This window comes from Oncorhynchus tshawytscha, linkage group LG08, assembly GCF_018296145.1.
Source record: "Oncorhynchus tshawytscha isolate Ot180627B linkage group LG08, Otsh_v2.0, whole genome shotgun sequence".
Taxonomy (NCBI): Eukaryota; Metazoa; Chordata; class Actinopteri; order Salmoniformes; family Salmonidae; genus Oncorhynchus; species Oncorhynchus tshawytscha.
Window position 1 is genome coordinate 19,927,671 of NC_056436.1, and position 13,249 is coordinate 19,940,919.

At 40.6% G+C, this 13,249-nt stretch overlaps 1 protein-coding gene across 1 annotated transcript; it reads right to left on the reverse strand.

The window, feature by feature from the left end:
- Positions 1 to 63: 63 nt before the first annotated feature.
- On the reverse strand, positions 64 to 3,328 carry LOC121846995 (coiled-coil domain-containing protein 175-like). The gene is made up of 6 exons (XM_042326256.1): positions 3,177 to 3,328; positions 2,787 to 2,872; positions 2,226 to 2,337; positions 1,106 to 1,241; positions 755 to 983; positions 64 to 490 (listed from the first exon to the last, which is right to left on the reverse strand). The coding sequence occupies exons 1-6, from the start codon at positions 3,283 to 3,285 to the stop codon at positions 329 to 331; spliced, it is 834 nt and encodes a 277-aa protein (XP_042182190.1). The 5' UTR covers positions 3,286 to 3,328; the 3' UTR covers positions 64 to 328.
- Positions 3,329 to 13,249: the final 9,921 nt, after the last annotated feature.

Genomic DNA, 13,249 nt, shown 5'->3' on the forward strand with positions numbered 1-13,249 from the left:
CAGATCAGAGGCAGTAGGGATGACCACATGTCCTCTTGATAATGGCATGAATTGGACCATTTTCCTGTCCTGCCAAGCAGTCAAAATGTCACAAGTACTTTTGGGTGCCAGGGAAAATTTATGGGAGTGAAAAGTACATATTTTCTTTAGTTATGTAGTGGAGTAAAAGTAGTCAAAAATATATATTGTTAAGTAAAGTACAGATTCACCAAAAACTACTTAAGTAGTACAATTTTTACTTAGTTACTTTACACCACTGTCTATATCATACTATAAATTAATAAAAAAGGCAGTTATAGCAAGTGAAGAGCATTAGTGGAAAATGTAATTAATTTACTACTTCACTGAAATAATTCAGTTCACTTGCTTTTTTTTGCTCTGTGACTTTGTCCTCCTTATCCAACAGTTCTGCTAAAAAAATGTCCAGCTCCCTGCGTTTCTTCTCATTGTTCTTCTTCTGGTCCTGTATGTTATTGATGACTTCCTCACACTAGACCAGCAAGGAGGATAAGATTAAGACGGTGCCTCACAGCAGGGTATAGTATCTCAGATACTGTAAGCAGGTAGCGGTTAAGAGCATTGGGCCAGTAACCGAAAAGTTTCTGGTTTGAATCCAACAGCCGATTAGGTTAAAAATCTGCTGATGTGCCATTGAGCAAGGGACTTTTAAACCTAATTGCTCCTGTGCATCTGCTAAATAACAAACATTTAAGCATTTAAAATGTAGCTATAATAAGAGGTGACTGTGATGTACCTCTCTCTGAAGATTCTCATTTGTTTCAACAAACATCTTCCTCTCTTGAATCATGTCTTCCTCTAGCTCCACTTTAGTGTTCTCCACATCTGTGATCTTGGCTTTCCCTTCTTTGATCTCGTTCATTGTTTCATTGAGCAGAATCTGTTTATTGGCCTTCTCTGACAGCTGGTAGTTTAATTGGTTGATGACATTTTCATGGTCACCTTTTACCAACTCTCTCTCAGGACTGAAAAAGATTCCAAAACAAGTAATAACAAGTTATAACATCATGGATGTTATGTGACATGTTGCCAATTTTGTTATGATCTGTTACACCTATACATTGCTCAAATGACTTATATTACTTACTAAAGAATAGCATTTTGCTTTTCAAGGACTTCCTGTTTTTTCTCCATTAATTCTATTTCTTGCACTATACTGTTCAGTTCATCTTGGAGTTGAGTAATTTGACCCGCATTTATATTTCTTGCAGCCGCAACACCAGCTGAAAGGGACAATGACACATATCTGTGAGCAAAACATGACTGGATAGCTTTTTCATTCTAGCTTTAAGGCAAGAACAGGCAACAAGGCCGCTCTAGGCATAAGCGACATAAGCAGTCGCTTAGGAACTCAGTCGGGGTCTTAACTTACTGTTGAGAGTTAGAATAGTAGAACACACAAGGTGCAAGTTTGACATTATTCTCTTGTTATGTCAGTCACTGACAGTCACTCAGTTAGCCATGTCAGCTAACCATTTTTTATATTGGTAAGTTAGTCTAGCCAGCTATCTAAACTTGTAGTAATCATGTCCAAGTACCGACAGGTAACGCAGTGCACATGCCCAGGGACCCTGGCCTCCAGGGGGCCCCCACTGATTTTGTAAGTCACTCTCAGATATCATTAACATGGCATAAGTCATGGCAAAATGTTAGAATGGCAGGAAATTAGCTGTAAAACTGCAAATCTTTTCTCGCTGTCTCATGGCAAAATGAGAATTGCATGATATATTTTTTATAAAATTGCAACATTTTCTCTCAGCACAATGGAAAAATGTGTAGAATTGCAGGAAATGTACTTTAGAACTGCAACATTTTTCAAGATTGGGGCCACTAAAAAACAAATCTCGCTTAGGGCCCCCAAAGGGCTAGAGCCGGGCAATATTAATTTCTTTCCACTGGGCACAGACTTCAGTTCAATGTTTAGTTTTGATTTACATTTAGTTGTCAACTAAAGTGAATTAATTGTGAAATCCACAAAACATTTCCACCATGTCATTGGATATAGTTTAAAAGTTGGGTGAAAATAATATGAAATTCCCTTACGTTGATGACTTCCTTCCAATTCCAATCAGGTTTCCACGTTGATTCAACATCATCACACTTATATTTTGGGTTGAAATGATGTGGAAACAACATTGATCCAACCAGGTTTTGCCCAGTGGGTTGTATTCTATGAAATCACATCATTGGGGTATATAAGTTATTACCTGATATCTCATTCTGAACATCATCATGGATATTCTGGCATTGATGTCGGAGTTTGCTTGTTTCAATAGTTTCTACCTCCAGTTGTTCATGGACTACTCTTCTGGAAGTCTCCTGATTTATAGAAAATAGGGGTTTCAAAAGAGTGTGTAAAGCAAGTTTTCTGGCCTCTATGGCCATTGTGTCTATGGACTTATTTAATTTCAATGTTTTATTAGTCATATGTACAGGATACACATGGTATACACAGTCCAACGAAATGCTTACTTGCAGGTTCCTTCTCGACAATGCAACAACAATAAGAAATAAGAATAGATATGAATACGAACATAAAGTAAATGGCTCAGGATAATATACTTTATATTTACCTACCCACTGGGCACAGACGTAAATTCAACGTCTATTCCTCGTTGGTTCAGTGTGTGCCCAGTGGATAGGTTTACATTCCACTTTAGATAATCGATTAGTTTATTAGTCTATTTATTAAATCAATCATATTGGTCGCAACAATATTTAGACTACCCGATGTTCGATCTTCTCTTTCCCTATTGGCATATGCCTACCAGTTCAGTGATGGCAGCAGCTATTTCTTTCAGGTGATGACTGGCCTCAGGACTGAATGGAACTCCCTCATCCCTCAGCTGCTTGTCTATGTCAAGGCAAACGTTCAAACAGGCAAGTTGTGCTATTAGCGATGCAAATTTAGATGTGATACATTACTTATTTGAAACATTAAAATGATTCAACTTGGCAACTACAAATCAAAGTAATCGGTTGGGTTGCATCACGTCTGCGCTCATTCACAAGTGTAGGAGTTGTCAACACTGAAAAGTAGCAGTTTGTCGGATGCTTCTCTATACGTTTCGTTGACGATAGGTAGGGGCTAGCTAGCTATAGTCACTCATGACATGTGTAACAGTAGCAAGAGAGAGAGGCGCATTTTGTTTTCTTACCTAATTCGCCCAAATGCTCCAAAGCAACCAGAACAGCTGGAAAGTCAGGCACTAAGCAAGATGCCATGTCGAATGTAAAATATATGCAAATAGCTAGCTTCGTTGACATGTATCAGTGTTTGGCGTTTGCTTCCAAGTTTGAGCAGCGCGAACCGAATATGGGTTGGCATGGTAACCAACATGCAAGACACGAAAGTGAGAGTAGGCCTAGATCTTGCACTCAAAAAGATGAAGTACATGTGGAATGGGATTGGAATAACAATATTAATGAGTATCACTCTAGCATCTTGAAGATATTATATTTGGTATGTTATTACTAAAATGTTTTCTAAATAAAAATAACATTATCCTACCTTTATTTGGGGGTAATATAAAGCCTACCTCTCATTATATGTATTTTTGCCAGTATTAATCAACGTCGTTAAAGACAATGTCAGGGAAAGACCTCATTTACATGAAATTCCTTTGGAGAACTTGTGATGATGTACACTAGATGGCAGTGTAGGACCAGAGATAGACCAATTCCCAGAACAATACTTTCCAGTGTCCATCCAAAGTGACACTCATTGCAGTCTGCAATGCAGAGGTATTTCTTCTTGGATAAATTATTATCTGTCTTCTATGGACATGACATGGTCATTGTATAGGTCTATATGTGACATGCATGGACCAAGACAGATTATATATGTGTCAGTAGTCCTCAAGTGTGGCTGTTCCTTCTTTCCATTGTGCTTACTGATCTCAAAGTGTCTGACATGTGTGGAATACCCCTAGACAAACCCTAGTCCATGCATGGGCTTTCACCTAGATGTTTTTTTAAATGAAGTATACATGAACAACACAGTCCAGCTGATGACACAAAAGTAGTAGGCCTGGTCACCAACAACGATGAGACACCCTATAGGGAGGAGATCATAGACAACAACCTCTCTCTCAACGTGAGCAAGACAAAGGCGAATATCGTGCACTAAAGGAAAAGGAGGGCCGAACACACCCACATTCACTTAGACGCAGCTGTAGTGGAGCGGGTCGAGAGTTTCAAGTTCTTTGGGGTCCACATCACCAACAAAGTATCATGGTCCAAACACACCAAGACAGTCATGAAGAGGGCACGACAACACCTTTTCCCCCTCAGGAGACTGAAAAATTTGGCATGGGTCCCCAGATCCTCAAAAAGTTCTACACCATCGTGAGCATCCTGACCGGTTGCATCACCGCCTGGTATGGCAACTGCTCGGTCTCCGACTGTAAGACGCTACAGAGGGTAGTGCGTACGGCTCAGTACATCACTGGGGCCAAGCTTCCTGCCATCCAGGACCTCTATACTAGGCGGTGTCAGAGGAAGGCCCAAAACATTGTCAGGACTCCAGTCACCCAAGTCAGAGACTGTTCTCTCTGCTACTGCATGGCAAGCGGTACCGGAGTGCCAAGTCTAGGTCCAAAAGGCTCATTAACAGCTTCTACCCCCAAGCCATAAGACAGCTGAACAATTAATCAAATGGCCACCCGGACTATTTATACTGCTGCTACTCGCTGTTTATTATCTATGCATAGTCACTTTACCCCGACCTACATGTACAAATTTTCTCGACTAACCTGTACCCCCGCACATTAACTCGGTACCGGTGCACCCTGTATATTATTTTGTTATTTTATTGTGTTAATTTGTATTTTATTTTACATTTTATTTAGTAAATATTTTCTTAACTCTATTTCTTGAACTGCATTGTTGGTTAAACGCTTGTATGTAAGCATTTCATGGTAAGGTTGTATTCGGTGCATGTGAGAGAAAAAAGTGATTTGATTATAGAACTTCATGTCTAGCAGCAGCAACACACCTATTCAATTTCCATACGTATATTTACAAGCAGGGGGCACTGTTGATCTCTCTGCACCACTATGACCAATGACTCAGATCCAAAATGCTGGAGAGGAAATTAGATGGATTTGAGCTGCATTACATTGTTGGTATTGAGATTCCTTACCACAGAGCCTAGGAGGAAATATTGTTTATAGTTAGCTCCGCCCCTCCTAAATCCTACAACTGCAGACACGATGGCTTATAGCCAATGAGAGTGGAGAGCAGCGTCTTCTCAGTGTCAGTCTCTCAGTGCATATTCCCACTCAAGTTCAAAGTGTCTCATGTGTGGACTTCAAACCATCTTTGTGGTACCATTTAAAAGTTTCCATATTCTCATTTGAGTATATTTGAGTAAATATGACACCCACCTTGCATTCTAGAGTATGCTGGTTCTCTCAACCGATGGTGTGTACAACATAAACACCTCAGATTATGTCAAATAGGCTGTAAGCTTTTACGGGAGTTTACAGGTTTTTAGTTCAATTATCTTAAGGATACATAGAACAACTTCTTGTCGAAACGACATACAGTGCCTTCAGAAAGTATTCCTACCCTTATTCCACACCAGACAAAAGTTTGGACACACCTACTCATTCAAGGGTTTTTCTTTATTTGTACTATTTTCTACATTGTAGAATAATAGTGAAGACATCAAAACTATGAAATAACACATATGGAATCATGTAGTAAACAAAAAAGTGTTAAACAAAACCAAATATTATTTATATTTGAGATTATACAAATTAACCACCCTTTGCCTTGATGACATGATTCCATATGTGTTATTTCATAGTTTTGATTCAACAATGTAGAAAATAGTAAAAATAAAGAAAAACCCCGGAATGAGTAGGTGTGTCCAAACTTTTGACTGGTACTGTATGCCTCATCACAATTCTCTCTCTGAGATCAACGGACAGTTCCTTGGACTTCATGGTAGTTTCTGCTCTGACATGCACTGTCAACTGGGGGATCTTATATGGACAGGTGTGTTTCTTTCTAAATCATGTCCAAACAATTAAATTGGCCACAGGTGGACTTCAAGTCGTAGTGACATCTCAAGGATCATCAAAGTACATTGGATGCACCAGAGCTCAATTTGGAGTGTCATATGAATGGGGTGTGAATACTTACATAAATGAGATATTTCTTTATTTCATTTTCAATACATTTGCTAAGCATTTTAAAAACATATTTTCACTTCATCATTATGGGGTATTGTGTGTAGATGGGTCAAGGGGTATGAATACTTTCTGAATGCACTGTAGCAAGCTAGAGTACAGGCAACACTGGAGCTGTTTGACATTGAGGCGTCGCTGAATTGGAATCTCATACTTAACCCCCGGTCCTGTTGTACTTGACCTTGAATTAGGGATAAATTATGCACATGAGCCATTCACAGAACACAAGAGTGATCCTACGACCTGCCTGCCATGTGCTTAAACCTCCTTCCACCTGGCTGTTTCATTATGCACAATGATCAAGCCCCATAATGAACCTGTCTGACCTGTACTGCAAACAACACGCACGCGGCACATACACACACCGCAAACGACACAGGATACCTGCTACAGCCATGCCATGCTTGACACCGGACACCCCCGGTCCTCCAGACCTAAGTGGTGGGTTGTATCCAGGTTCCTGTAAACAAAGGAGGACAATACTGCCTGTCTTTTCATGACAGTGAGGGGTCAGAGGAACACAGGGCCGGTGACGGAGAGGCATCTGCTCTACTAGTGCTACACACCTACTGTAATTTCAGATGGTCAGGGAGTCAGTGAGAGCTGCAGGGCCAGGTGAAGAACACACACACAGACATCCACATCAACACATGCACGCACACACACACACACACACACACACACACACACACACACACACACACACACACACACACACACACACACACACACACGCACACACACACAGTCTGCATGTCAATGATTCACTCGCTCCAACAGAATTAAACCCCTCAAATTACACACACAGAGAGACCATGATTGTATAGTTGTTCTGTGTGAAATCATGGGTTTGAGACATCATCCTGACATCTTTTTCTCAGGTGTATCGCTCAGGTCTCCATCTCTCCATCTCTAGATAAGAGCTATGATTTGGGGTCTTGGCCTGTTTTTGTGAGTTGTGCTTAGCCTTCAGTGATCCCAGAGAAAATATGTCTGTGAGAAAGTCTTTGCCCTCAGAGAGAACTGTGAGTATAAGGGGCCAGGAAATAATAGCTTCTTCACAACCTCAACTAGAATACAACCACCCCTATCTTTCTCTCCACTGTGCTGGTGCCTGGTGCTTAGCCCAGATCTCTAGTGGGGAGTGGCTACTGGCCTATTTTATCACTGCTTTAAAAGGCTAACTACCCTCTGTAGACAAATAAATAGTCTTCTGAAGGTCAACTCCAGTGGTATGCTGTTACGTTGTACTATAAATGTGATTTCAACAGGGAAGTCATATTACAGTTTTTTTCGATTGCTAAACGACAGTGGACACAACTGAAGTCACATGTGCAAAACTCTAACTATAGTCTGCACAGCAGCAGTTCATGTGGACCAAACTCTAGTTCGTTTTTCATTGCTTGAACACAGTTTTCAAAACTCTACACACTTATCCCATGACTTTAACCACAACCTGCACAACACTGTGGATTTACAGCACTTTGTTCAAATGCTAACACACTGCTGTCAAAACTGTGAACCACACATTCAAAACGGAATAGATTTCAGCCTTGTGCCTTTCAAACACTGCTGATTGCAATTTCAGCTGAAAGGCTAAGCAGGTGTCTTGTTTTAGACTTGTTAGTGAACACACACACATATTACAGTATATATAGGTAGAGCTCAGAAAGACTCATTTTGGAAATGGAACAAGGAAGATGGGTTCGTGGAGGGAGAAGGGTGGCAGGGAGAGGGCGGATGTGTGGAGGAAGACAAAGAAGACAAAGAGCTGTTATTTCAGATGAAATAAGGGCTACACTTATAGACCATGTCGTGAACCATGGTCTCTCATTGAGAGAGGCAGGGTTGAGGGTGCAACCCAATCTGCAAAGATCCACAGTGGCATCTGTAATGCGAATTTTCCATCATGCAAACAGGTGAGAGTTACATCCTTACAGTAAATGAAAACATTACAGGAATCTATTTTGTATTGCAATTATAGAATATTTACACAGATATATATTACAGTAAGTTTGACTGTAAAATATATTTTTACAACAGGACCCAAAGGCTGCCCCCAACAGGGGGAAGAGGAAAAATATTTTCAGGTGCGCAGGAAAATGCTATTGTTGACATGGTTGTTGTCAACAATGCAATAAAACTGCGGGAGATTCAAGATAGAGTGCTGGCTGATAATGACATATTTGAAAATGTTAATTCTGTCAGCACAACAACTATTGCTCGAGTCCTAAAGAAACACCAAGTTACAATGAAACAGTTATACACTGTACCGTTCGAGAGAAACAGTGAACGGGTAAAAGAGCAAAGATACCAATATGTCCAGGTAAGACGTCTGAGGTTACGTACACAGCTATACAAAATATATACAGTAAAAAAAATAGCATTTCTACAGTAAAACTGTGTACTTACTGTTTTTCAGAGAGTAATGGAGGTGGAAGCACTGGAAAGACCACATTCATTTGTATTTATCGATGAAGCTGGATTTAACCTTGCCAAAACACGGCGCAGAGGAAGGAATGTTATAGGTCAAAGGGCCACTGTGGAGGTTCCAGGCCAAAGGGGGGGGAAATATCACCATGTGTGCTGCAATGGCCAATGATGGTTTGCTTCTCAACACACCACTCATTGGCCCATACAACACAGAAAGGCTTATAGCTTTCCTAGAACAGCTCTATGCTCAGCTAGTGCCAGCAGAACAGGGGGAGCCAGTAAGAAACCCCCAAGTTTTTGTCATAGTTTGTGATAACGTTGCTTTTCACCACTCTGCAGCTGTCACAGATTGGTTTGCAGCACATCACAGATTTATGGTTTTGTACCTGCCTGCATATTCACCCTTCCTCAACCCAATAGAGGAGTTTTTCTCTGCCTGGAGGTGGAAAGTGTTTGGTCACCACCCACATAACCAAATGTCTCTTTTGGAAGCCATGCGTGCCGGATGTGAGGACACGAGTCCAGAGGACTGCCAGGGATGGATAAGGCACTCCAGAAGGTTCTTCCCCAGGTGCATGGCAAGAGAAAACATTAGATGTGATGTTGAATAAAACCTGTGGCCTGATGCTAGAGAGAGGTAGGATTAGCCCCTCAATTATTTGTTCGAATTACAGTATGTACTTTTAGTTTCTACCTTTTTTTTCTCATTACTGTAATTCTGTAAATTACTACAGACTATTGAAGCAAACTGCTAATTTTCATTTACCTTAAAGAATTGTTATGTTCTAAAAAATTAAATAAATCATGTGAAAGAATGTCACTCTTTTCTTTGAAGAAAATATTACTTTGTATGAAGTCACTGAAATTGTTCAAACTGTAAATTTTCTGTATTGGTGTTTGATGCTAGTGTTTTTACTCTCAGTGTGTTCTGAGTGACAGTGTGTGTTATCTCAGTGAGGGTTGTGCATAGTGTTTGGCTGCACTGAGCGTGTTTTGAGCCATGTGTTAAGAGTTGTGTTGCTTGGAATGTGTTTTGCAGGTGATGTGAACTGTTTAGCTCAGGTGACTGTTGGTAGTGCAGACTGTAGTTAGAGTTTTGCACATGTGACTCCAGTTGTGCCCACTGTCGTTTAGCAATCGAAAAAAAACTGTAAGACTAAAGTTTCTTGCAAATGAGCGCTGCACAATACAAAAATGAACCCATCAATAGGCAAGCGATACCGGAGTGCCAAGTCTAGATCCAAGAGGCTTCTAAACAGCTTCTACCCCCAAGCCATAAGACTGCTGAACAGCTAATCAAATGGCTACCCGGACATTTTGGATTGCCCCCCCCTCCCCCTTTTTATACGCTGCTGCTACTCGCTGTTTATCTACGCATAGTCACTTTACCCCTACCGACATGTACATATTACCTCAATTACCTCGACTAACCTGAACCCCCGCACATTGACTCTGTACCAGTGCCCACTGTATATAGCCTCGTTATTGTTATTTGATTGTTGCTCTTGTATTTTACATTTTTTTAATTTAGTAAATATTTTCTTAATTGCATTGTTGGTTAATTAAGGGCTTGTAAGTAAGCATTTCACGGTAAGGTCTACCTACACCTGTTGTATTCGGCGCATGTGACACATTTTGGGGGATTTGATTTGAAACAGGGTTGTCAAACTATTTCATAATTTCTTGAAAAACATGATAAATGACCACTTTTTTTAACCTTTAAATATCACTGATGTGTTACAGTATATAAACCTTTTTTTGTTGTTGTAGAGTATGCGTCAGAATGCGTCAGAATTGTACGGTTGAAAGCCTCACTGGTTGGTGTTGACAACATTGTAGCTTTAAAACGGCCATGCTGTTACTTTTACGCAACTGACTTTGAATAAAGGACAAAAGTTGGCATTGTACATTTTATAATTTGTGATAGGTTCCTGCAGCCTTGTGATTGACTTCAACAGCTTATCTGAGGGAACATAAGCTGTTACTATGCTGCTATCAATGCCCAAGTCTTGAATATATGGTCCACTGGAGAGGAACCTTTTGAAATAAACTCACAGAAGATAATAGATTCTATATTCCAACATTTGGCACCTGTACTTCCTGCCTGTATGTCTAACAGCCCAGTTTGATGTACTCTACTGTGTTGTGAATGTGCACGGTGTCGCACCATCGACCCCTCTAGTCATTCATTTCCAGTGTGCATTGCAGCTGACATTCTATGGGTTTCTGTGTGATCGACCTGGGATCAGTGTACTATTTGAAATCTTTCAGACATTTTAAGCATTTGGCTTTAGCCTGTCTGGAGTGCCAGGTGAGCGAGTTTTGGGCTTGCGGGACTTTTGTGTTAGTTCCTTGCAGCAGGCAAGGTTAATAATCCATGACATCTAAAATATTTGAAATGTTTCCAAATAGCATTTGAACCCAGGTCGCTAGGTCTGAAGAAAATATTTTTTTAAAGGAGCATCTGTGAGGCAGGCAGTGGCAACCAGTTTGACAGTACAGCAGAGCCACAGTCAGTGTGACGTGTCTGGAGCCCAAGATGAACTGTTCCCCATCTGCTTTCGTACGCAATAAAATAAGCTCTAGACTAGCGACTACACCACACCACCACAGTCTACAATCATATTTGGAAATTCAAGCCTCTCTCTCTCTCTCTCTCTCTCTCTCTCTCTCTCTCTCTCTCTCTCTCTCTCTCTCTCTCTCTCTGTATATATCTCTCTCTCTCTCTCTCTCTCTCTCTGTCTGTCTCTCTCTCTCTGTATATAGATATCTCTCTCTGTATATAGATCTCTCTCTCTCTCTCTCTCTCTGTCTCTCTCTCTGTATATAGATATCTCTCTCTCTCTGTCTCTCTCTCTCTGTATATAGATTTCTCTCTCTCTCTCTCTCTCTCTCTCTCTCTCTCTCTCTCTCTCTGTAACTATACTGATCACTTGAGCGACTGAAACCTTTAAGTCTTTCTCCTCGTCACAGAGCTCCCAGTTAATGAGATCAATTGAAGCAAGGCTGAGCTGGAAACATTGATTATGAAAACATTAAGAATGAGCTAATGAGCATGGTCGCGAGGATTTAGATTATCATAACGCCATGAAGGAAAAGGTCAGTTTAGGAAGAAAAAATATTAAACCGGTAATATCATCTCTTATTGTAATATTTGCCTTTTGCCTGATCCTTTACAATTCTGATTTTTTTTTTCAGCAATGATAAATACCTATAGAACAATTAATGTTATTATCATATAGCTTTCTCAGAAAGAAACCATTACTTCTGGCTTTTAAATGTCCACAATCATTTCTAAAACGTTAAGGGTGCTGGAGCATGATTCTGTTGTTTGTTGCCACAAAATGTGTTTATTGGTATCTCACCTTAAACACATTTAATTGAAGGGTGTGGAGGTGCTTGATTGCTTATCATCTAGCAATAAACACAACAGATAGTCTGATGCCGCCACATTCTTGATGAACAATAGCGACAGGATGCTCTATTTTAAGGATATTAAAACTTTTCTATTTAATCTTATTGGCTATGTTGATCCAAGCTAGGTAATAGAATGTCAGAGTGATGCATGTTTTAAATCAAGCAAGATAAGACGAGGAAGAGGCAGCAGCCAAACTACAGTGATGTTAATTTTATATCCTGTTATGACATCTAATTCTGTGTGTAATAGTTATACCTCTGGTGATTGATATTATGGTTCTCATGGTTGTGTGTAGTTTAGTGGGTTGATACATCCAGAGGTGGATTAAAAACAACCTTATAATGTTAGAAGATGTTACATCCAATTGGAGTTGGAGTTGGTCCCTTCAAAAGCTGTCCCCCTCTCTTCCTATTGGATTGAGTTCCACTTCTGTACAGTATAGAGAGAATGAATAAATGCTAACACATCACAACATTCTCCTCTCCTTTCCTCCCCTCTCTTTAAATGAATACGTGTACTGTATATGGAGACCTTTCTTCTGTTTTGTATGAGCGCCGGCCCAGATAACTGTGTGGCTTTCCTTCCCCTGCTCCTAGCCACCACAGTGCTCTGCTCATAAAGTGATCCAACTTAAGCCTGGTCACTGGATATGGGCCCTGTGCTTAACATCAGATATCCTGTACATCTGATACATTATTGAACCTCTTACCAGGAGTGGACCTTGAATAATACATGACAGGGGGTGATAAATACTGCAGAACAGATAAATGACCGTTTCCTTGCTAGGGAATCACTGTGTTTGTGTGTGTATTGTATGTACGTACGTATGTGCCTGTTTGCAAACTTTGAGGCATTTCAATTACCTGTAATATTGAGGTAGTAAATGGCATCCCCCCCCGCTGGAGCCATCTGAGAACTATATCTAAGCTGTACTGTAATAGGTGGTGGAGGTGGTGTGTGAGTGTGTGTGGAGAGAGGCTTTAGATGGCTTCAGCCAATGAACTCCAGGCGAGAAGCCGTGGTACTGTATCAGAATGTCTCCTGCTTGGCCAGAGCGGCAGAGCTTATGTGGGTAAGGGCTCTCATCCGACAGCTCCTCTGACCAGTAACACAATGATTCCGGCCGCTTCCCCCCAGTTGACTCAGCTATAATACACATGTAAGTACTGTCTCACTCTCTCCA